The 26142-nt window shown below is 41.3% G+C and overlaps 1 protein-coding gene across 2 annotated transcripts; it reads right to left on the reverse strand.

Moving 5' to 3' along the window:
* Positions 1 to 241: 241 nt before the first annotated feature.
* On the reverse strand, positions 242 to 24739 carry psen1 (presenilin 1). Of its 2 annotated transcripts, none has more exons than XM_069193374.1 (11): positions 24613 to 24739; positions 23575 to 23701; positions 19357 to 19595; positions 16139 to 16280; positions 14374 to 14441; positions 13391 to 13611; positions 11517 to 11615; positions 9504 to 9593; positions 7434 to 7607; positions 4325 to 4443; positions 242 to 2894 (listed from the first exon to the last, which is right to left on the reverse strand). In XM_069193374.1, exons 2-11 carry the CDS (start codon positions 23647 to 23649, stop codon positions 2739 to 2741), a joined length of 1383 nt encoding a protein of 460 aa, XP_069049475.1. In that variant the 5' UTR covers positions 23650 to 23701; positions 24613 to 24739; the 3' UTR covers positions 242 to 2738. The 2 variants fall into 2 exon arrangements, with proteins under 2 accessions (XP_069049475.1, XP_069049474.1); XM_069193373.1 differs by having other exon boundaries at positions 19357 to 19598; positions 24613 to 24738.
* Between the last annotated feature and the right edge of the window lie 1403 nt (positions 24740 to 26142).

A 26142-nucleotide genomic window follows, 5' to 3' on the forward strand; every position in this document is an offset into this window, starting at 1 on the left:
CGCCTCTCAGATATAACAAAACACTTGGAAAGCTGCACTAATGGAGCAATGTGTAAACTTCCAGCCTGTTGAAGGTACGTGTCAAGTGAGGCTGAGAGTTTTTCTTAGAAGGAAAGTCTTATAGAAAAGCGAGCCTGTTTTACTGCAGCAATCCAATTTATTGGATCAGCGATCCCATTTTTTGGCTAACAAATGGATGTAGCAAAAGCGTCTAGAACAAAGAACACTGCAAGGCGATGGGACTAATCACACTTTCTTTAATTGCAAAAAAAAAGATTGAAACTGTATCAAAATTCTAAACATCCTGTAGTTATAAATTAACAATTCGGAACAAGCAGCCTGAAGAGAATCAGACCAGGATTATAAATCAGCAACTTCCTATTTACAGACCAGTGTTGGTAGACAGAAAAATAATCAGAGCATGTGGGAATAGGTATAGTGTTTGTGAAGACTCTGTAGACACTCACTCAATGCTACTTCTTCCTGTGCTCTTGTAAATTCTGTTTGGTTACAGTCAGAAGATCCTTGAAATAGGACAGACAAATGGGATTTCGACACTGGGGAGAAGGCTCTCTCACCGTTTCTTTCCAAAGAAATCTTCCCTAGCAGATACTGCTAGGCACTGTGTACACTTCTCCTTTCTACCCTTAAAAGATTAGAACTATGTATCGATACAGCACCACACACAGATGGGGTAATAAGAGAAAAGGTGGATGTAAACTATAGAAGAGGAAAGGGAACCAAATGTATGAAAAAAAATTAAAAGACTAAAGTGTAACATTAAAAATATCTATCAAAGTGAAGCCTTAGACAAAAGAAAACACATGACTTTCAAGTAGCCTCATACCAGTCAGGATGACATGTTAGGCAACTCATTTCTAAGCAATACATGTGCAGCTGCACATTTATTGAATCTTTGAATTGTGCAGTTTTCGAAACATTCAAACCAACTGTACTGCAAAATGACGTGCAATGAATGAGTAAAAATACTGAACCTGAATGACACTGAAAGATAGGTGTTTGAATTAAATGAAGTTGCAGAGCTATCACTGACGATACTGCCAGATTTGCTACGTCCAGTTATGCTCCAAGTGGTGCTCCAAGTAAGATGAGCCACTGCCTTTCTCCTCATCTCCCCCTACAGGTCTGTGGGAGGTTAAAAAGAGGATACTGCATATTGCTAAAGTGAGGTGCAGGTCACACGCCTATTGATCATGACATGCTTGTAAGATTAAGAAGTTCTTATCTTTGAGTAATAAATTACAGTCAGTGTTTCATTGAAAAATCACCCCAAGGTCTTGTTAGTTCCAGCGGAGCTCTAAATCCCTCAGTTGAATATTACTCAGCTTGCTAAACTGAACAATTCTGGTGCTTTTAAACAAGAGGATATTTAAGAACTACTAAAATTCCTGCCAGCCCTGCAGATCACCGGCTGTCCAATTCTGAAGATCTTGATAAAATGCCTTAACATCCATCCTGCCAGCCATGTTCTTCCAATACCCTGCTCAAGAAAACAAATCTCAGTGTACTTGTCCATTCCTTGATTTATTTTATAGTATTCCTTTAAAAAACTGCCTCAGTTCATGGAGTGGATTAGTGTTAAAAGGGAGTGGAGTAGAAGTCAGGTGTTTGCACACCTAAGTACAGAATCCAGTACTGCGAAGCTGAAAAGCAGCAATCTAAGTGAACTATCTGAACAGAACCCAACAGCCTAAACATCCGCACAGTCACTATCTTACCTCACGAAGCTTAAAATGAGGAAAAGCAAATGACTGTGCAGAAATCCACCTGACTGGTAATTAAACACACACTGGCAGGATGGCCAAGGCAGTGGGTATAGGGATCAAGTGGTCAGCTTCAGCGCTTCACTGTGCAGAAATGACACACAGGCAATCACACAATTAACCACTGGTTTCAACCACAGAGACCCTGAAATAAGACACCAAGGCCTGCAACAAAAAAAGGAGCAAACGACAAGAAATAATTAAATGTCCCGGGAAATGTGATAAGAGAAAATGACAGTGCTCAAACTACAGCTACTAAGCTGTAGTTAAGCATCTGGATATTGTAGGCTAATAAGAAAATACCAATGCATTTTATGCCTTTATGTCCAACCGTTAAGATCTCGAACGGATATAAAATGATCTTACATATGCAGTCACACAAAAACCTTATTTTGGGTATTGGACGTGATAAAACAATTTCAAATTCCTTTCAAAAGAACAATTCTCACACTTTTTTAAACATGGCAGAGCAATCAGAAAACCTCTCGGCTAGACATGTCCACTGTAAAACAGCTATTGAAACGGAATACAGAAATGTGATCGCAAGGTCATTTAAACTTTTTTTTCAGATTTCAGACCATTTGGGTCTGAGCTACTACACCAGCCCAACCAATTCAAGAGCTGTGCCTAGGAGTGAGATGAAATCTTTCTTAAAGCATTTTTGTACATATCGCCTTTGAGGGCAAGCGCATTTACAAAACCCTAAACATAATTTAGAATCAGGCAAGTGATGGAGGGCATTACATTGCAAGGTGATGATGAGGGGTTGAGATGGAAAGCCGTTAATCCATGCCCACCCTCCCTTCCATTCTTACCCGCCTCCCCCACCCCCCAAAAAAAGAATTCCTCCAGTCCAGTCCAGGAACAGACAAAAAAAAAATCTCAGAACCCCAAATGTCCCAGAAGTCCGCAGGAGACTGTGCAGAAGGCAGGGGGGTGAGGGCACCCATCCTGCTAGATGTAGAACTGGTGTAGTGCCAGCTGATCCATGAAAGGCCGCACCAGGTTGTCAGTAGCGAAGTAGAAGACCAGGCCAAAGGTGATGGAGATTGGCAGGGCTGGCAGGGCCTTCTTGAAGATGGCGAGGAGCAGCAACGTCAGGCACAAGCCCTGGGGAAGCAGGGATAATCCGTTACTCACTTCTGAAATGCCCAATCTTTCTCTAATGTTCAAGCGCAAGAACAGACAGGAATAGCCACTGCCAATGCTGCCGTTTCCCTGAAATCAGACTGAAACAGAAGAGGGACAACATCCCGCTGTCGGGAGCACAGAGGTGGACACAACACTGCTTTCTATAAAACAGAAAGTCTCAAGAGCTGAGGAATTATTGGATAACAAATGGCTAGAGCATCTACCCATGAACCTTAAAAGAATGAAAACAGCGCCTTTAAAAAAAAAAGGAACTAGAATCTTTGTAAATAAAATGTTCTGCTTTTGGGATGAGCTCCTCCATTATAACAGAAAGTTTGAGTACTTTGTATGTGTGCCATGTTATGTCGGATATTAATATTCATGTCCCCAGAATAAGCTGAAGAATATCTTGACCAAATGTATATGCATAATATTTAAAACACAGTATGTAGTTTTATAGCACTGCACTGGCTGGGGATGGCAGAGGATTCTCTCTCTTTGTGATTTCAGAGATTTTACATAATCAATGACAACAAATACATTTCTAGCTATAGACAGCAACAGATATTTTTAGGGAGCAAGACAGAATGCATTCTCAGAAAGCTTTTGACAAAGCTCCACACAAAGCATTCTTGCATTAATGACTGTTAAATGGGCAGAAGACAGACAGTACTTATAACAGGAGCCAACTCTGACTGGAATGAGGGCATTAGTGGAGTACTGCTACTATTCCCATTTTATACCACCGATTTAATCTCTGTTACAATAAGAAAAAGTGTCAGGCCTACAATGATACAAAAGTAGGTGGAGAAGCAAAAACTATTTCAACAATGCAAGTGCTTCAGGGAGACAGACACTATTCAGGGCAGGCAAATAAACTATAATATGGATAATTGCAATGTTGTATGTGCAGGTAACAGGAATGTTAGATTTTAAATAGGATGGTGCTGAGACAAAAGAAACAATACACAGAGAAAAAAATAGGAATTTATGTTGACTCATCACTTTGCTGAGGTCCACAGTGCAGTGAAGAAACAAAAGGCCAACAATATCCATATACAGACAACACCTACCATTTAAAAAAAAGATGTTTAAAATGATACAATCCCACCAGTGAGCCTGGAAACGTGTTTTCAGTTCTGCTCACAATTTTACAAGACAAATAATCGCTGCTCTACAGGCAGTACAACCGAGAGCAACACGACTAGCTCTTCAAGGCATGGAAATGACACATTTAGACAAGCCTGGAATGCGGAAGATTTGGAGTCTCGATTCAGCAAGGCAGGATTCACGAGCGAATCCACGGACTACCTCTCAGGATCCCAGCCACCGCGAGGACTGGTGAACAATAAAGTGGAAATGAAGGTTAGGGTAATACGCACCAGCCCGGCACGAGGCGGGATACTCACGATCAGAATGGCCACGAAGCAGGCCAGCGTGGTGTTCCAGTCCCCGCTGGCCGTGGCCGAGGCCTTGCCCACCAGCACGCTGTAGAAGATGAAGTCCCCCAGGCCCAGCTTCACACCCCCTGGAAGACAAAGCGCGTCGGCGTCACCTACCCCCAGCTCTTTACCACCACTCAGAGAACTCTCACATCCCAGCTTCTGCGGGGTACTTATGTGCTCTGGCTAGGGAATATAGGAGAAGCCCAAAAGGCCTTTAAATGCCCACACATTAGAGCTTGAGAAATGAACCACTTCTTTTCCCAAAAGAAAGTAAGATGCTTTCCTAACAACGTTCAAGGCACCATCCCCATGAAGTTGGGAAGATGTAAAGGAAAGAAACCCCCCCCCCCTCAAAAAAAAAAGATGAGGATACATTTCAAAGCAGGTAAAGGCAGTTGTGAACAAATTGCTTTGCAAGAAGCACTATTTGTATCCTTAGCCTGAGCAAACAGCAAGTCCCACTGAAACAGGGAACCATAACAAACATTACAGCCTCTCAGCCTAATCATAGCCCTGGGAGGGGTTTTACCCAATATTTGGGCTTTTAAGTACAGACAGAGATAGGAGCCTAGTAATTTCCACAAATTAAGAGTTCTTAATCTTTTATTACCAACTGTCCTTTCTGTGCCAGGACTCCACCCCTCTGCATAAGGCTTTACATTCCACAGTTTGGGAATATGCAAGAGTGCACAGGCCCCTCAGAAGAACTCCAGCCCAGACCTGTGAGGAAGTCACTCCTTTCATTTGCAAGCTCATTTGATTCCTGTTAGTCACGGCACAGCTCTACACCTTCTGAACTAAAACAGGGAGTTTCATACCCAGGTGTGAACCAGGTACTCCACAGGTATACAGGTATCCCACAATGAAAACTAAAGGAAAAATAACTCAGTTTTCGGTTAAAATAGTAGGATTTGTGGGAAAAAAAGAAGCTCTGTAATTAATTACTTTTACTGGGGAATGCATTGAGATATCTTTGGATTAGAGAAACAGTCGTATTTTGTATGTTGTATGAGAGTTAAACTTTTCACTGGCTTTTTCATAACAACATAACAAATTTGACCGAGGGACTGAATACACTCTTTGCTTAACTGAACTTCAATGAAATTGTTAAAATCCTATGTTGACCTGAACTGGAAAGAACGTTTATTAACTCTCCATATCTAGGGATTTAAAGAAAAAACACTGAAAAAGAACACGGATTAATTATGACTAGCACATAAACAGCTGTCAATGTGGTGGACTATTTCAAGTATTCTGGGCACAGTGTTTTAGATTTTTTTTTAATGAACTGATTTAACATTTCACAGTAGCACTTACTACAGTATATGATACACCTAAACAAGTGATTATACCTCAGCACCCAACAGCACATGCTAACCTTGGTGCACTCCTGGCAGCATGCTGAACATATGACTGGAGAAGATCTAGCTAGCTCTCTCGGAGCAGAGATTTTTCTTCCACGAAGGAGAAACAAGTGTTTTTCTAAAAACATCCAAACACTTGCAGCTCTTCTTAAATACTGCTGCATCCTGTCCTTGTCGGCAGATAAGTTTCGTCTGCATTAATGGTCCTTTTCAAACACTTTGCTGTTACATTTTAAAATGTTTTGGCTAGCTGGACTGCAATATTCTTCAAGTTTAAGCTTAACCTGAGTGTGAAAGTGAGTGAAGAGGGAAGAGTGAAACTTTGAGGGAATCTATCTTTATTCAACTCATTTATTCTCCATGTCTTGAACTGTACGTTCATTAATACAACCAAAGCAACGTACAGCCATCATAATAAAGAGAAGGTCTATCATAAAGTGTGATTGACACATGCTAGACCTTCTAAGCTTCAGAGGAAAACTTGGGTTCCGTTTTAAGACAATGTTAATGAAGCTTAAACAACAAAATTGTGTTTTTGTTTAAATTACATTTGATGCAGCCATGAATTTAGTAACAAGGATATTGGATATCAGTATCCATTGTTTATACAAATGAACTTACAGTTTACAACAGAAGTGAGGAGGCTGATTTGTATTTTTAATTAGCTTTGTCTAGTGCAAGTTTTAAATCTTAAATCACGGCTGAAATCCAATACCTGAGAATAGTAACACTATAGATATGAGTTTCCATAAAAGCCCGACTATTGTCTGTAGGGGTTAAGTTATTTCAAGGTGTACTTATTACATTAATCACCCACTCTAGAATAAACTTAATCAGGTACTTCCAGGATTCTTTTTTGAAGGATTTTTTCCCCACAATTATTCTATTATAAATCCACACATTCTCAGGCTCAAGTCAAGTCTAAAAACCACGCTGCTGCACCCAGGAGAGAATGTACACAGGAAGTGCAGATTAACTCCTCCAAACTGCCCACCTTTGAGCTTCAGCGCCAAGGAAACCACAAGCCCAGAGGAATCTGGATGACTACATCCACCATTACCCTTGCCAACACTCTGCTACTTGCGCTCTGCTGCTTAAGGAATCCTGGCCACAGCGACTCGTGTCGGCTAGTCACCTGGCTCGAACCCTTGACACCTGCATTATAGTGCTCAATCTGCAATTACTTCCCCCCTCCTGAATGAAGAGGCCCATTGGCCCCAGTAAGGCAAGCCTAGCCTGCTGACTCCTGACAAGCCTCCACTATGTACACAGGCCTCCACCCAGGAACTGAGAAGGTGACCATTTTAATCCTGGGGTGAAGCTCTCACCTCGGATAGGATTCACTGACGCACAGAAATACAGTTGAAAATTTACAGCCTAGTGGACAAAATGGTAGTCCAACAGTCACATTTAGGATGAAAAGGTGCATAACTGAGAAACAAATCCAAACACAATTAAAAAACACAAATGAAAACAGCATTAGGCACTTTCTGTACATAGCACGTGCCATCCCTTTCGTGGGAATACAACTCGGAAGTCCACTCAAAAAGGACCTGCTGTGCATAAGCCTGCATTGCTCCTGATGTGAAAGGGGCGTCTGACCAAACCACATGTGAATGCAAGCACGGGTCAGGGATGAGTTAATATTGTCACGGTAAGAAATGTTTGTTGCAGCCAAGTGAACCCGTTGCTATCCCAGCATCACTTACTCTCCTCCGCATCATCGGTCTGGATGGCTGGCGGTCGGGCAGGTGGCATCTCCTGGGCATATCGACGGGACTCTTCAGTGGACTCCATGTGCCCGTGCGATTCATCCTGGTTGCCCCTCCAGTTTGAGGAAAACCCCCCGTCGTCTTCATTCTCTTGATCCTGAGCAGGGGTTGCTGGGAGAAGAAGGGGAGCCATCATTACAAGTCAAACAGGACACCACAGTTAAAATAAATACATGGCCAGATTCCAGGGCTCCTAAGCGCCACAGCCAGTAAAGGCTTATGCTGGGGGAACATATTAAGGCTCACAGTAGCGATACTGCCAACTTTAGCTTGCGCTCTGCCTGTGATCTAGATTCCCCAAGTACAACTGGCGGTGCCAGGCTCAAGGTGGTCTGAAGCTCAAGAACAAGTTGAGCTTGCATTGCAGTGCAACATGATACTTGATTCAATGATCTCTGAAAGCTGCAATCCCTCCAAAACATCTCATCTGTTGTTCTGTCCCCAGACTTACAGTGCAGTAGAATGATGCTTGAAGGCAATAACAAAATGATGAAAGAAGGTGAATTTCAACAAAGAACCCACATTCCATTTCCCTGTTCTATGCACTATTCTCCTTAGGGATATATTAGGCAGAAGCAAGTTTTGCAATCAGTAGCCAATATTTAATCCCAAAGCACTTTGGGATAAGTTATACTGCACCCCTGTATTGGACAAGGTTTATAGGATGGTTGATAAGATTAGCATCCACATGAACCGAATATCCTCTTTCCTCTAAACAGGGTAAAAACATGACAGGAAACTGCAACACAGATTTCAAACTAGCTGAAGATTAACTGGAACCTGTGTAATTACCAAGAACATGGTGATGAGTACTCCTTTCAGACATGAGCCAAACAAGACCGGTTTTTGAAGATGAAGGTCATTTCTTAAGGAAGATTTTCAATTATATATTAGATGAATCAGTAACTGCAAAGATCAACTTCACAGGCTGGAGAACACAGCAGTATACAGACTTAATGATTCACAACAGCGATAAGGCCTCTCTTTAGGATAATGTGAGATAAAGAATTTACATTTTCACTTGAATATTTCTTAGATAAAAATAAAAGTCAAGCATATCAAACAAACTCTTGCAAAAAAAATCTCACGGTGTTTTAGCACTCTGACCATGCACAGCAGCTTTACCTTAGAAAATTGATATTTTGGTTTGATGAAACATGCTTGTTAGAAAATTGCTCCACTTGGAATTTCAGATTATGTTTTTTCTGCATCTTGAAAGCGACATTGAGAGTGAGGATATGCAGGCAGACATTTCTACCACTTGGCCAGGTTCAGGCCACTCAGTGTTTAACACCACAGGCTACAAAGTTCCATACGAGACACTCAACAGATATTGGGAGGAGAATTGTGAGTGTGCACGCACAGGCTGTGTGAGCAAGACAACCCCGTCAACTAATCCTGCCCTCCCCTCGGTGGCACACAGCCAGTTGTACACCATCACGTGGGGATGACGGTGAGCCCAGTCCAAGTCTGCTATTGGCGTGACCTAGAATCGAACTCACGACCACAGAGCTCAACCTGTGATCGGTCAAAAGCATGTAGAGGCCTCACAGCACCTGTTTAAACACCTCTTTCTGAGGTAACCCCAAATCGTATCAAAGGAGCAATTCGGTGATAAAAACAGGAAAAATAAAGTTGACCCTTTTGGACAAAAAAAAGAATGTGTAAAACTATTATGAAACAGGTTAAAAAAGATTTTTAACAGGAAATAAAAAGGGCTCCCATCAGCAGGCGACGCAGACTGTCCGTGTGTTCTAGACGATTCCCATCTGCTTCCTAATTTGTAATTTTCCCCAAGTTGGATTGTTCCACATCTATCAGCCACTAAACAGAAAGAACTATTCAGTCTCCTCCACTGGCCCTCTTTGCTGTTCAGGTCTCTCTGGGAAAGACTATTTCAACTGTGGCCACAGTAACCAGGAGGTAGTGTTTTATTTAAAGGGGTTGACTGCGATCAAACAGGTAATCACATTTACCTGCATACCAGCCCTTAAAGCAATGACTCACCTTGGTCATCCAGTTCTGAGGAATTCGGTTCTTCCTTTTTCTTAGCCTGTGATTCACCATCTGCCATGCCCACCAGCCACACCATGGTCGCTGATTAGAAAATACAGTCAAATGCAGATGTCACTGCAGAGCTCTCTTAACAGGGCATGCTTAGTAAGTGCCACCTTAGCACTCCAAATTACAGCCAGGTGTAAAACCAACCCAGTACATTGCAGTTGAGGACCAGCTAAGAGAGCTTAAGAAATGTCTAAACCATTTATCTTTTCAATTAATTTATGCAGTAAGAATATTATCAATACTATGGCCTTTTTCTGAACAGTCTTTTAAAAAATGACTCAATTTTAATAACAGTAAGCCCTTTTAAGATAAACACTTGATCAGAAATTGCATTGTAGTTTCATTTTGAAAGCGGAACTGAAAATGTGACGATTTCACAGTGCTTGAGAAAATGATGTAATTTGTATGCATAATCAGCCTGTAGAAAGTGCAGTTTACCTTACTTAAGAAGTAGATAAGAAAATGTTCTAATATTTTCACCTAGGACTTGGCAGTGAGCCCCTAAATTTTTAAACTTTGGCACACATTTGCACCTGGAAATTAAATAGCTCAGAGCCTATCATATAAGTTAAGTTAAAAACATAATATACAGTTTATCATGTTAGACACTTTACTATTCTGGTGGCTTGCACAAGTGATTCAGGTATAAATACCGCTTTAAATAGTGCAGCAGTGACCAAGTCTTCCTCTTTATCTGCTTCTCTTTAAACCCTGGCAAGTCATGTAATAAGTAGTGTTTATATCATTCAAAGAGTGAAGTGATCGGGAACACATTGACGCACTAAACTGCAAAACCAAACTCTCCTTAGCCTTTCAAGTACATGCCTGGGTAGACCCTCACCCTTTTTGTGCCAAGCTTCACTGCTAGGGCATCACAAGCTATGAAGAAGCAGTATCTGATGGATCAAGTCTCATTTACCGATAAGAACTCTTTTTACTCTCACTTAAAGGTTGAGCGAACACCCATAAGGACATAAGAAAGGAAGAGGAAGAGAGCTGACCCATTTTTCCACCCTATGGATAAACAGTCAAATATGTATAAGTCATCTTGTCATGAGCTGTACAAACACTTCAGACCCAATCTGTTTTTGCCTGCATTATCTCAGTGAGTGGTTTCTCAAGTTCCACGTGGACACCCACTCACTGGTAATGTGATGCTAGAGCAGAAATCATGTATTCTGAGTCTACTGACCCCTCTTAGTAGCAATGTGCTTCACCGTAGCCCTCAAGACACAATAACACGCTCATATAACTACAGAACTGACCACAAGCAGTTAGCACAAGCAACCAGGGACACAGATGCGCACATGAAAACATATCTGAAAATGTTCTTTCCAAGAGTGGGCAGTCCCTTGTCCTTAATTTCAATGTCAGCTACAGTAGTATCTGCAATATTGTCAAGGATCTTTGTAAGTCATGGACAAGATATTCTTAAACAGATCTATTAATGAAGGAAACCAATATTATAGAGATTTGCATTTCCGGGCACCAAACAGCTTCTAAAAATAAGCTGTAAATTCAGGATGTGAGTCTGTCCTTCTGTGTACCTGTAGGTCTTATATAGGTCTATTCCTTTCAGCCATGACATATTTATTTTCGATCATTTGTGCTGTTGGCAAATGTAGCGCTAAGCTGTGTCGCTGAAAGCTCGAGAGGAGGAACTTGAGTAACACTCAAGTATTAGCGCGCGCTGTATCGACGTAATTAGGTACATAGGCTGCGCATTTGACACAAACTAATTTTATTAAAACAGAAAATATGACAACCCGTCTCAAGTAACAATGAAGTAAATTAAAGATGAAAAATTTACTTCATTTACCTAATTATTCAATTTTTAATGCCCAATTTTTCAGTGCACACAACAAATCTCCAGGGTCATCTGGCGTACCACCTAGGGGCACTTCGCGTACCACAGTGAGGGCCACTGGCCTAGGCCTAAGCCTAAGTCTAACTCACAGGAGTAAATGAGGGCCGGGAAGATGGGTTCATTCCTCTCCTGCGCTGTCTCCACCAGCATTCTCAGGGGACCCTTTGGACACAGCACTGCGATCAGGTCTGCGGATGGGCAGGGAGAAAGGGCAGAGTGAGCACAGAGTTAGCTTTTTCCACAGCTCCTCCTCAGAAGCACATCGGCACACTAAATCGCAAACCTTCCACTCTCCTCAGCCCTCTAAGTACGGGCCTGGGTACACCCCTGTCACATTTTAAGAATTATTTTCCAAAGCACCCCTTATGTATTTCAATTTTACGGGAATTCTTCAGTAATGCTACAAAGAACTGAGGTGAGCTTTTAGAGGTTCACTAAACATTTCTGTAGAAAGAATAAAATCTTCATGTTTCAATACCATGTCAGCGTATTCCAGACACAACCTACTGAAATAGAGGCTACCTTCACCATGAAACCTATTCAAAGGATTTAGTTTTCAAGTCCCTAAAGAAAAATTCAAAATAAACTTTAGTACACCCCTCTCAACATAATACACATTCTACAATAGATTTTATTTTCTGTGAACTCTTTATTCTTATGTACAGCCTGACCTCCTTAGTTTGGCACACAGGAAACATTTTTATGTGTAACCTTTTAGTGCACCTCAGCATTCATAATTATTTTAATTTAGCTCTAAAGACTTTTTGGTTACATCAACATAATTTTGCTGTTCCCAGAGCTATTCCTGTTCCCTAAGCATTTCTCCAAACCATGTAGTGTGGCAAGTTATCTTATATAAACACGACAAAAACCTTGCCAAAACAAACAAAATCAAAGCAGATTATTAATATTTTCAGTTTTTTACACCATCTCCACTGCCACAGACCTCTTAAAAAAACACGAATAACCATTTCTGAAAATGTATCAAGTTTGAATCATGAACACTGATTAGGAAAAAGGCAGGGATGTTTTCATAGCCTGAACATAACCCCAAACACTCAATTAAGGGAAATGGGGAAAATAGGAAAAAAAAAACCTAATTGCAGACAAAACCTCTTCATTCAACCTCAAAGTGAGCCGCTGCTAACAGTATGAAGAGCATATTTACCTACCCATCTACACCAAAGAGCTGAAATGTGAATGTTAAGAAAGTTTTTACTAATGGCTATGAACATAAATCCTGTCAATGTGACAAGATTGGGATTAACTGATTAGGGCTCTCAGAGAGATACACTGCCGATCCAATTGGTGATGCCTTGCCTGTCAGGCACTGTGGTGACTGCAGTTTCACATGAGTAATGGCCCTGCTCTTAGGCGTGTCATAAGGCAATATGGGAGTTGTGGCTGTTGATTTGTGGCACTTGGTACTAGCGATTCCAAACTGTGTTACAGAAAAACAAATGGCAATTCCGAAAATTAACACAAAAAGTCAAAATTGGTTTACTTTGGACAAAATTGGTTCAACTGAGCTCCAAGTGCAGGTGCTCACAGGGACTCGGAGGAGTTCGGGGGAGGTGAGGCGGACTTGCCGTGGAGGAGAAAAATATGCAGCTCAAAGGGAAAGTGGTGAGACAAAAGCTCCCTGCCTAGTTAGTGCCCTACAGTGACTGAATAAAGAAAAGTAGTACTTCAGTTCAAGGAAGAGAAACCGAGTGTTAGCTCAATGTTGGAGCGCTGATCCAACCGGAGCTTGAGCTCAATTGGCTGATGTGGGTGCACCACGTTGATCAATTAAAGGGGCTGGGAGACGCATGTGAGTGAGTCTGCATGGGGTTAGACTCGAGCCAAGTCCCTGTGCAAACACCGGGACAAGAGCTGCTAAACAGCCCAGGCGTAACAATTCCTAAACCTTTGACCGCTGTGTGAAATTCAGGCTGAGTTGAGCTCAGCCCCGGCCTCTCACCGTAGACGGAGATGACGGCCAGGATGAGCCACGCCGTCCACTCGGGGAGGTACTTGATGAAGACCAGGGCCATGAGGGCGCTGATCATGATGAGGTAGGCCTGCTGGAGCCGCAGGGGGCCCTTCCAGTGGATACAGATCATCCCCACCACCCCGAAATTCCAGATGATCACCGCCAGCGTGATGTAGTCCATGCCCACGTTGTAGGTTTTGAACACCTCGCTGCCGACGACACCAAGAGCAGTCAGTGCAAGGCAGTCAATGCTTATGGCAAACTAACCAATGGAGTTTAGGACAGGACTTGACTAAGGAGACCTACTTTTTAACCGATTTGTTTCCTACAAATAATTGTTCTACACAGCGTCAACAAACAAGTTGAACATGTAGAACAAGCTTATGAAATTCTGGATTTTATTACCACTCTACTACCTTATCTGCTACAAACACAAGAAGGTTATTGGCCAGAACATTAATCATTAACATGCTTTGGAAACCCCAAATTATGTAGCCTAAGGCAGCCACATTCGTTATAGAGGGAATGCCAGTACCAGCTTAAACCTTTTTAAAACATTTTTAAAGACAATAATTGAGGTTTCCAACCATTCTGATCAGTAAAATGCCTACTCATAATAATTGTGCTTTTGGTTCCCTTTCAGAAAAAAACCTGATTTACTGCACAATGCTAAAATTATTTAGTGGTGTTGTATAAAACTGAAAAGGAGAGGTGTTCTCAAACACAGAGGATGGCCATGTGTCAGAACAGCTTAGTTTGATCATTTCCAACTGTAGAATCTACAGAGGATAACATGGACAGACGCATGTTTAAATGTAATTCAGGAATCAGAACGGTTAAATTTAGGGGAGAAAATGTCACCGAACCCGGCGTCCACAGTCTCATGACAGGAACACCCATTCTCATCTGCGGTCCTGCAGTAGCAGAAAAGGCACATTGTAGTTTACTGCAAGGAGGCAGAACCAGCTTACCCAAGGTAGATGAAAGAGAAGAAGAAAAGCAGCAGCAGGGAAGAGATGATGAGCCAGCCGTGGATCACCTGCACAGAGAGCACAACAGGCTGTGAGCAGACCGCACTGCACACAGGAGACACTCAGGCACAGCCCTGTCTCCGCCTGCCAGACCACGACGAGCACGTGCGGAAACACACCACAAACAGAAAAAAGGTCATCATTTGTGCTAAAGGTGAGTCTGTGTAATAAATGTGAATGTGTTCATAGACAGAATATGCACAATTTCTAACAATTTCGAACTTTGCCTTTTCATCATTAATAACGATCTTTATTGAAGACCAGCAGTAGAAACCCTCCTGTCCTCTGGGTTGAGAAACAGCCCTAACACCGGTCATTTTCTTTTTGATCCCTACACCCACGACACATCTTTCAGCTGCTGTTAAAATGCAATTCTAACATCCAGTCAATGATGCACAGAAATCATGTTGCGTTGAAAAGGTACAGCAATCCATTTTACTTCACAATATTTTTAAAGGAATTGTTCTCAGATTAGAGCTCATTTTAAAAGTTCAAGACGACTTTGCAAAACAACATTCCTCCAAAATGCGGGAGACTTACAATTTTTTTTTTAATTGAAACTGAAAGGCATGAAAAGACATGTTTTTGCTTTCGCTGCTCAATCCATTCTCAGTTTATACTGCTGAACCATGACCAAAAAAATTCCTTTAATGGCAGTGTTAACAACCAGTATTCCTGAGGCTTTAAATGTTTTTTAGCCGAAAACATTTCCTTTGGGTTTATCACCGCTTTGTGTGGGCGCCGCGAAATTGTCTAGTTTCTCTCAAGTGTTGTTCCTCTGACTGTGCCCTGCATTTTGAATGCCACTTGCACAGTGGGCTGGCCAGAAACACAGTAGTACATTCACAGTTTTTTTTTTTTGTTTCTTTGTTCATTGGAAGGAGTTGGGAAAGGATTGTTTTTTTTTAATCCCAAACGCTGGGAACAGAAAACACAACAATTCAGTGTCTTTTAAGTGTCTGTGTATCCTATAGCCTGGAGGTTACCTCTTCCTTTCCTGGCTGTAACAACAGCTGACTGTGTTCAGGAGCTCACAGGGTGTGGAGATCAGGCAGCTGAAATCCTTGTTTTACAGCCTCCAGTAGGGCACCTACAAGTTTGGGTGTGATCATTAAGGGCTCTGTTTAGCATCCAGAATGCCGTTTGTGACCCAGGTAGCAGAGAAAAAAGGAATAGACGGTGTTTCGATGCATATATTTTGAAGACAAATGTGTTGGTAAAATTCACCTTTCTCAGCTGGTTTGGCGGTTGTCTAATATACTCCATATGAGTGGAATTGCAATTTTTAAATCTTCCTTTGAAAATAAAGTCAGAGAGGACATTTAACCAAAATAACGACCCACAGATGACTATTAAGACAAAGTGTTACCATCCCTGTGATGATAGAAGCTACCTACAAAGAAAGGCACAGGAACAGCTAAACCCTGTATAGACCTGCAAAACTGAAAAGGTCCCTTTTCTCAAAGGAAGATTTTAAAAACAATTAGATTTCTTGGTTAGTCTTACTCACTGAAAGATGTTCATTATCTTTTTTTCAGTTTATCTGCAATGCCGACACTTGTCAAGAGATTTCTCAGAACATTCAGATAATAGAGAGGAACAGGCCACTCCACCTAAATTATTGGTTCACCCCCGTATTGGGTACACATCCCCTGTGTAGCAAAGTCCTTGCTGGCAAGCTTCAGAAAGCAGGAGTCTCCCTCACCTTGTAGCAGCGGTACTTGTAGAGCACAACCAGCAGCAGGGTCATGACGACGATGACGCTGATCATGATGGCTGCATTTAGGATGGAGTTCAGAGCTCGCTGCCCCACTGTCTCCGTCTCCTCGGGGAAAGGGGTGTAGATTCTGGAAGGGTACAGACAGCACAGAGTTAATTTAGCTGCCTGATGAAAATAAAATGCAATGTCCATACGGTTCTCAGACAAAAATAAACTTATTGAACCTACAGACCTACTGATGAATTTGATTTCTTAATCAATTTTTTCATTTGACTAAAGCAGAAACCCATTTATTACCACATGCAAGAATAAAATAAGAGTAGATGATCTATAAAAGTCACCACATATTAATATGTCAAGGTTCAAGGTTTGTGATCATACAAATACTTCAAGTAGCAGAGATCAGATACAAAGTAAAGAGTACAGCTTTTAACATTCAACAGACCTCAAACCAGTTTTCATAAGTACACACTGAGTGCCGAAAAAGAATTATATGCTTTTGGTAATATATTTTGCAGAAAAATAGATGTTTTTATTTTAAAAGAGGTTTTATTTTATGGTAAAATTAAAGACCATTCTTTACATGCAAGGTTTCACATTTCACTTTCTTGTAGTGTTTTGGCACAGTACTGTAAATGATTTATAATTTCAGATGCATCTATCTTGAGGACTATAATATACTCCATATTAGTGCACTGTTGTTGAACCCTCAGTAGTGCTGTTAACATCACTTCTGTGTGAGCCTGTCTCACTTGGACAACACAAGCAAAAGTGAAGCTTCACGGGCTCACAAATCTGATAAATGCAGGTCTAAACGCACACTTACCCGTGTCTTTCCAAATACTCCAGACTTGAGTCTCACTTTCAAGAAAACTGCTTGAAAGACTAAGCTTGGCCATGTGTATCATTGTGTGCAGGGCTAAATGCAACATGGCAGCGAAGCTCCCAAAAGTGGCTCTAACTATAATGGTGCTCATCAGAGTGAAGCTTGAGCTTGATTATTCAGATATTACTGGTTTGCATGTGGACTACATCATAATCCAGATTTGACAGAGACTGCCTGAGTAGCAGGAAACTTTTGTCTGTGTCTTAGTGCTGCCAGGGTCAAAGGTGGTTAGCTAGTTATGATTTTTTCAACTGTGCCATCATGCCAAATCTCTGAAAGGTTATGGTAATTTACCATTTAGGCCTTTCTTGGGTGACATCACATCTTTTCTTCATTCCTGTTTATGTTGTTACTGTGTTTTTGTCAGACTAGTTGCACTGTAAACAGCAAGACTTCCCATCGCGCAGTGCAGAAACAGATGGAAATTATATTGCAGTTTTCTCACTGCACAAACAAGAAGATGCATAAATGTTGAGGAATTGTGAATTTTACACGTTTCATTTTGTACAGTTAATTAAAAATACGAGACTAACTGCAGGACCTAATCTTAAGGTGCTTTGATGACATAAGATCAACACAAAGCCCAAACCAAAATATGGAGTTTGCACGATAATAGAATGAATTTTGAAATGAATTTAAACCTTCAATTACGTTACAAGCTGTTGTCTCCACCTAGTGGATCTCTGTTGGAACTACACCTTTTGTACGCGCAACAAGAGTACATTCGTATGAGTGTAACAGCATAAGTAACATAAATCTATTGCCTATCCCCACAAACCTTCACCCTCATCTGTATTCTGCGCCTGACCCAACGTTCCGGACAGCTCCCAAACAAAAGGAGACACAGACATCTGTATAAACCAAAGGGCAGCATCACACGTAGAGCGGTACCTCTGCACTACAGTGCCAAAGACCGGCTATTAGACTCCAGTAATGCATTTCAGTAATAGCATTGTGCCTAAGGGAGAGCATGAAAACACCATGAGACAAGTACACTGAATTTATTCACAGACAGAATGGAATGGGCACTGCAGCAACACTAGTCCAAAGAGTATACCAGCCTGCTGGACCTTAAGTGTTTCCGTTCCTTGCTGTTTAGCAAGAGCATGCCAGCTTGAGCAATAGGTGGATTTTGCACACAAAAAAAGTCATACTTCCTTCCTGCCCTGTCGAAAGTTTTTAAAAATACAACCAAAATAGGCTGCGTGACAAAAAAATCACAGCAGTTGCCATTAGGGGAAGTAAAATTATTATTTTGCCTGAAATCAACCAAACCTCCGCCCATCTTACCAATTCATGTGAGACAGCAGAGCTACCTTCTGCACCATCCTCAACCAAACATGATCATGGCATATGTGAGACATACACGAAGAGAAGGGATTTACAGCATTGTTGCTGATATACTTATTTTAAATATACAAGAAGTTTTGCATGTCCAGAGTTTTCATAAAAAAGGACATTTACAAGAAAAAAAGTTAAATGCATCCTGACTGCTCATCCCATGAGTCTGCAATATAATTGTTCTGAGTAGTAAATGACAATTAGGAGCCATTTGAAAAGGACTGGTATTGTCAGATACAGTAATCAGATGGAGTAGTGCCTGTTTTAAACACAGAGGAAAATAAATGTGTATATTGCTATGAATTAATACAGTGCTAGAAAAAGCAAGTGTGTCATTCTTGGCTGGAAGGTTGCCAGTTCAAATCCCGCGGCTGGCAGAGGAATACTACTCCGTTGGGCCCTTAACCCCAGCTGCTCCACGAGCGCCGTATAAATGACTGACCCTGTGCTCTGACCCCAAGCTTCTCTCTCTCCATCTGTGTGCCTGTGTGCCTCATGGAGAGCAAGCTGGGGTATCCAAAAAGACAAATTCCTAATGCAAGAAATTGTATATGGCTAATAAAGTGATCTTATCTTATCTTTAGTCTGAATTACTTAAGATTTCCAGACATTTTTCATCACCCATCAAAGAGATAAGTCTAACCACACTGCATTAGGTGTAGAGAGCCCTAAAAGTGACAAGAGCTCAACATTCCTGTAAGTGTTGTATTGATTACACAGCAGCCATGCCAGCACCACAGGGGAAACTGATTCAAAATAGTTTCTAATCTGGTTCCCCGTGATGAGCGTAAAACAGATCGCTGTCTTCTGATTTTGTACACTGGAAAATCAGAGAAATCTCCCTGTCCTGGGGTGTCTACATGTGACTTCAGAATGACTGTTTAACTCCTTAAGCAGCTCCTGCTAAATCAGCCAGACCCCAGCCTGCACCCACACATCAGCATAAAAGTTCTCCAAGGCAGACCCCCCTACTCACAGCTGGCCGTCCTTCTGCGTGTAGAAGCTGACAGACTTGATGGTTGCTACCACCACCACCATGCAGAGGGTGACGGGCACGAACAGCATGATGACGTGCTTGGCCCCGTACTTCAGGGTCAGCTCCTCGTCTTCATCTTCCTCGCTCTCCACGGGCTGGGAGGGCCGCGAGGAGGGGGGCTGCCCGTTGAGCTCGGCTTCGCCCCCCTCGGTCCTCCAGCGCGGCTCTCCGCCCTCGCTCTGCTGGAAGAGAGCAGAGTCAGGGGGCATGAGGATCCACAGGGCTTCGTCCTGTCACACACACTGCCAGCTGAGCCAACAGGCAGCGCTCTCCTGTGGGACACCGGTGGCCCCCGAACCCCAATCCCGCTTCACACATGGATAAAAATATAAATACATGTTTAAATATTTAAATAATGTGACACACAAAACTCTTATTTTAATTCAAGATGGTACGCACTCAAGATCTACAGTTAGTGGGAGAGCAGGAGCTTTATTCAGAACTAGGGGCGCGTCCCGGCCTAACTACGTCATGGGCTATCAGCTGCCAGCTAAAAGTGATTGCGCCATAACTAAACCAGCTTGGGAAAAAAGTTAGCCGTCGGAAAAATGGCGGGCACAAGCAGGCAGAGATAGGGACAAATTTAGAAACTACTGCAGTGGGTGCGAAAAAGGAAGCAGAAGAGGGAGGATGCAAATGTGGCCCTTGAAGGGTCTTCGGAAAGGTTCGTTGTAAAAACCAGGAGCGAAGAAGAAACAGACACGGGTGGTGAGATCTCGACGGCGACAAGGATGCTGGCGTTGAGACACCTGAAGGCACGGATAGCATCAGCAACGACGGCGATTAGTAGTTACGCTCGGTTCTGTATGTCTGTTTGTGCAGGCCAATTAGGGATATTTGATCACCTCAACGCTGCTCCCTGCCACCACCACTACAACACAAGAACCCCCCCACCCTGGGCCCCGCGACACCCATCCTTCCCCGGGCCCCAACCACCCCTTGAGACAGCCCTGCCTGTGGCACCCGGCACTGGCTCCATGTGCCTTTACAATACAGCTAATAAGACCAACAAAGTTCCTTGCATGCTCACATAATTCTATGGAATCGTACCATTTTTGTATTTTTTGGGTGAATTCTTACAAAGATTCAGACTCACAGGGTTAACAAAAATTGCTCACATTTAATTACCGATTATTGTATAGCGAGCTGCTGAATATGGCCAACAGTGCCCCCCCCCCAACATAAATAAATAAACGAACTGATATATATTCACATACACACACTTTTAAATTCTGTAAAACAAACTGATTGCCACTTCGCTAGCAGTTATCTTAATATCTTGAATGCTAATCTCAATATTTTGAATCCTAATATATAACATGAGGACTCTGGTTCAGCAACATCAGATGCAGGAAACATTTTAACAAGGTTCTTAACACATGAACTCAAACGTTTGTGAGTTTTCGTTCAAGGAACTTTGATCAACTCAGATCAGCCTCTATATTGCTGGAGCAAAGTGCCGATTCTGCACAGAGCAAGACTCGCCAGAAAGAGTGGTGACAGAATGCGGTCAATCCAGACTGCAGACTACTGTGTCCTTGTAACAGCCTTGCTCATACGAGCACTTTAATCACGTGCCTACAGGTGCAAAAATCAAAGTCAGGGTGGATCATAACAATTCAAGTTAAACGGCTCTTCTCAAGGTAAATGGACCTTACTAGCATCTTCTGAAGGAAATGAGATATAAACGGCCCTAATTAAGTCATGAAGATGGAAGGGATTACCTTGACAGGTGTGCCCAGGACAAGAGTTAATTGTTATTTTGACCCATAAAACATTGCAACCATATGCTCTTAACACACACCCTATCCTGGAGGAGTGTCTCTTTTATTAAGGATGTGGTGTGGCAGGATAATAGGAAAATATTATCTCAGGAGCTTCAGAACAGTTATGTTAACTACAAAGATCTTATCATTGGCTATGCATACTTTATGACTACAGAAGTTTACTTTGATTATTTAAATAACTTTAATCAGGGCACAGCAGCAGCTGTAAAACTATTTCAGTCTTAGATAAAAGGGGTATTTTTCCCAATAAATTAAATCAAACAGAAACTAAGCTGGGGCAAACAAATCACAAGACCCCCTAGGCTCACCAGTAATACAGAATGGATATGACTGAGGTCTTCATAGCATTAAATTAAATAAAGGAAGTTCTAAATAAGACATGACCATAAAATTTGCAGAATGTATTTCATATCAATCCCTGTTTTAATTCTAAAGGTTTTATGTTCTTAGCCGTGGAATAACCTTGAATAAGGTCTCCTGAAACCTTCAAGTGGAATTTTTAGACTCACTACAGCAAGAACTATAACTGTGTCACAGAAGGCATTCTTTCACATAAGGTCTTTGTTATATAACTATCCCTGTCCTTTGTATTATTTACTAATTATAATTAAGATATTACCTAGTCCTGTGCCTGATTGGCAATGATGATCTGCCTGGGTGAAGTCTGTTTTAAATACTGTAGCCTCCACACCCTTTTGCAAAAATATGGCAATAGCAATTAGAAAATCACACCCTCTACAAACCACTGTGCCTAAAATAAGACTTAATTAAAACGTAATTAAAAATCTTAAGACCTCAACGATAATTTATATTAATTGTAAATATAAGGTTCACACCATGCTCTTCATTAAATGTAATTATCTTATTTTATTCATGTGATGACTCACAGTGGGCTACAATTAACAAATAATCCAGTGATTTTGTTTAAAAAATACCCAATTCATTTTGAGTTGTGAATATTTCTTTCCTCCATCACATATTCACAAATTAAAATATTTGATGCAGCTCTGTTCTTGTCATGGCTTTTCAGAAGGAGTGAACAGTACCTACTAGGACAGTATCTGGCTGGAGCAAAGACAATGTCTAAGAACAGTCTTAAATGCAGGGATATACTATAGACCTCTGTGACCTAACGCACTACAGTCCTCACCTCTATTCAGAACACAGTGCCACCTCCCAGCCCCTCTCCAGCTACACCGCAGTCTTCCAGCTGTGAGAAAACTCTCACATTTTCCCCCCTCAGCCCAAACTACACTGCATTCTCCCTAAGGCCACACTGATTCCAAGACAAAGTCAAATCAACAACCCATGCTCTTCCCGGCTCTGCTTTATGTCCTACTACTGTAATAATTTTTATCATCACAAATTTATAGCAGGCCTATGGCAGCTGCTTTTATCCAGGGCAGTTACATAATCCGATTTGCACCATGGAATACGAATTTCATACGAAACCATAACCAAGTTGTAACTTGTGTGCGTGAGCAATTCAGACAAAGCCTTCACTGGTCTTCTCTACCAATACATCCAACATTGTTATTATCACAGCTAAGTTGGGGTGAGAAGAAACCCAGCCTGTCATTTAGAACTACGAGAATATGAGAAAATTCAGAAACCTGATCACAACAGCTCCTGGTCAACTATACAATAGCAGCCGATATGAAGTGTTGCATGAGCTGATCCATCACATCAACTAATCAAATCAATTTAACATTCATTGACACCTTTAACTCTTTAACACTTGTTCATCTCTTCACACCCCTAAAGTTAAAAGGCTACTTTCTGTTCTTATAAATTTAGATCTATCTGGACTGATAACTTACAAGCAAAATGACTAAAATGGCAGTACAATATCACAGCAGAATTGTGTTTCTGTACAGAGGAGGAATGAGTGAAAAGAGTTATCACCATCAAATACAGACACACTTAAATTACAGTGTGATTATTAATCCTCAACAAAATATCAAGCTTCAGTGTGCAGCAATTCTAAAAAGCAAGTTTCTATATTTGGTACGTTTCTTCAATATGTTAATTATTTATGTTCTATAATCACCAGGACTGCATCATGTCTGGCCACCTTTCTGTGTCTCCTCAAGACCCACCTGTTCACAGCTCATTTCTGTATTTCTCATCTGTTTTAACTCAGCCAAGCCATGCAGTGTATATTTTAAATTCTAAACTTTCTGTATGCCGTATATAAAACTGACATAATGCAATTTTCCCTATTCAATAATTGTTTTGATAGATACCTTTGATAAACATGTCAGCTAAAATAACTATTTTTATTTACAGAGAATAAGATGGATATTGAAGGATCTACTATATAACCCGAGGGAAATTTCTACATTCGTGTGCTTAAAGCTATGATCCCTACCACATTGTTCCGATGGCCATCCGTGAAGTCCTCTGAAAGCTGCTCATGCAGCACGCTCGCCAGATTTTCAGCCATCTGGAAAATCCTTTGCTTCCTCCCCACTCATACAAATCTCCGATCCCGGCACCTGACGGGAGAAAAACAGTTATTTCCCGAGGGTTTTGAGGCAGGAAAGGTACAAGGGAGCAGGAATATCCCTAATTTGCAAGCGCTTTCGTGTCTCATAGTTTGTATACATCGCAGACAAACCGTGCAAGGCACAAAGCAAGGTGTGCGGACAAAAAATATATGTGCGTACCTGCATTTCCATGGACGTGAAAGGAACAGACAAAGAGACAACAGGCGTCAAGTGCCTCAATGCGTCTCGAAAGGTGAAATATTTGTGAGGCCTGGGTGATAAGTCTCATTTTAACATGCGTCTTGCTTACTGTTGTCCAGTAAGGTTTAGAAAATAAATATAATCAGGAATAAAACATAATTAATACTTGAGGAAGTCCAAATCCGAGCAGCAAAGTGACTGTCCTATAGCATAAGAAAAGTAATTATTAATCGCATCGCTCACGACGGGGTAAATGATGAAGAGTCGGGATGGGACGAGGCAGAACATTTAAATTATCAGGCAAAACCTCAAGACATATAGGATCTATAGCACAGCACCAATGATGCTTCATAGATTTGCCCGATATGAAGATCTGGATTAGGGGGGAAAAAAAACTTGGTTCCTGGAAAACTCGTCTTCAAAAGGGAGGTAATCATTTAATAAATATGAAAATACTACGTGCTATTTAGCTAGATGAATTATGCTTATGGTAATATAAATCCAAACTTTATAAACCGAACAAATGGTTTGTTTCGTTACATTACCGTCCTTCGGAAAAGACTCGAAGAAAATCAAATGCTAGCAAGACTATTGGGAGTTACTCCGTCGGTATTCCTCGTCAATTCACACAATAATAATGAAACTAGGGAATTTTATGTCTCTTTGAGAGAATATTTCTTTTCTAACCTTTGATTAGTCGAACGTAGTAAGATTAATACCTTAAAGACTTTTTCTCTTCGGGATTCTTGAACTTTGGATGCGAATCACTTTATTTTCCCCTCTTGTGCTGCGGTTCTCCTGTTTTCTTTCTCACACACCTAACACTATTCAGGGAAGTCAAAAACCATCCGGCTGCGACATTTCCGGTTTAGGTTGGAGAGGAAGTGTGTCATTGTGTAGTCTTTTAACCATATTTTTGTGTTCAGTATGTAGCTTCAGTATGCAGAGGTGTACAGCAGTATGTTATTCGTTATTGGTTATTATGCTGCAGAACAACAAACAACTTACGTTAAATCCTCTTTGCAGTCTGATAATTAATTACTATAATACGAGTAGAACGAGAAAGACTTGTATTTTGAACACGACAGTTAGTTCAGAAGCGTATTAAAACCAAAGAGAGAAATATGAAGTCGAAAGAAGAGAGAAATAAAGTACTCAAAATCGTGGCTTTATTTAACACAAGTTACATATCTACATGCAGGGATGTTTGAATCCTTGCGCCACTGTGAATCTATCCTTCAAGGTAATAAAGACCGCAACGTGAAGATATTTCCTTAAAGTACAGACCTCTCACAACCTCTTCAGCTATCAATATTCTGGATTTATCATTTTGGAAAAAGTGACAATGCCATTTTGAGGATTGGGAGAATACGAATAGGTTTATGGATGCCACAGCAGTTGGGTCTATATGACTATGAAATAACATGAATTTATCATTGACTAATTACTCCATTATAAGATAAGATAAGATCACCTTATTGGCCATATACAATTTCTTGTATTAGGAATTTGTCATTTTCACATACCCCAACTTGCTCTCCATGAGACACAAACAGGGAGAGAATCTTGGGGTCAGTGCACAGGTCAGCCATTTATACGGCGCCCCTGGAGCAGTTGGGGTTAAGGGCCTTTGCTCAGGGGCCCAACAGAGTAGGATTACTCTGTCGGCCGCGGGATACAAACCGGCAACCTTCCAGCCACGGGTGAAGATCCTTAGCCACTAAGCCACCACACATTATAATAGCATTTATAATGCTATTATAAGTAAAAGCATTTCTGACTCTCTTGGGACCCTGGCACGTAAATGCGATCAACACCTCCCAGAATAAAAAGCTAAAGGCTACCATATGCCTAACGTATAGCCTTACAACATGATTTCAGTAATTTGAAAGGGCTACAGGTTAAAAAGGGATACATGGAAACTCAACATACTGTACAGTACATCTAAAAATATTTTGACTACTTTCATAAAGTTCCCCTTCACATAATGGAAATACTTATTTTCATATGGTTCACATGTAAAAGCAAACCTTCACCTACTTGGCTGCTACAAATTGCAAACCAAGTTCTGAGTTGCAAGTTTTGTTATTAGAGGACTTGCTGGTTGTGCTTGAAGTTTGTCATCGGTGAGACAAAAATTGGTTTAATTCAGACTTGCACTTTGGGCAAATAACCAAAAATTCTACTCAATTCCAATTAAAGCTTCCAGGATACAGTTCGTAATACTAGCAATGCTCACCCCTGATCCT

Source organism: Lepisosteus oculatus, chromosome 8 (genome assembly GCF_040954835.1).
Source record: "Lepisosteus oculatus isolate fLepOcu1 chromosome 8, fLepOcu1.hap2, whole genome shotgun sequence".
In the NCBI taxonomy this organism is placed as follows: Eukaryota; Metazoa; Chordata; class Actinopteri; order Semionotiformes; family Lepisosteidae; genus Lepisosteus; species Lepisosteus oculatus.

Coding starts and splice junctions, on each gene's coding strand:
- psen1 (XM_069193373.1), bottom strand. CDS start 23,649: ATGGCTGAAAATCTGGCGAGCGTGCTGCATGAGCAGCTTTCAGAGGAC. Junction 11,616..13,390: donor GGCCGTCATCTCCGTCTACG/GTGAGAGGCCGG, acceptor GCCCATCCGCAG/ACCTGATCGCAGTGCTGTGT. Junction 4,444..7,433: donor GACCGATGATGCGGAGGAGA/GTAAGTGATGCT, acceptor TTTGTCTTCCAG/GGGGTGTGAAGCTGGGCCTG.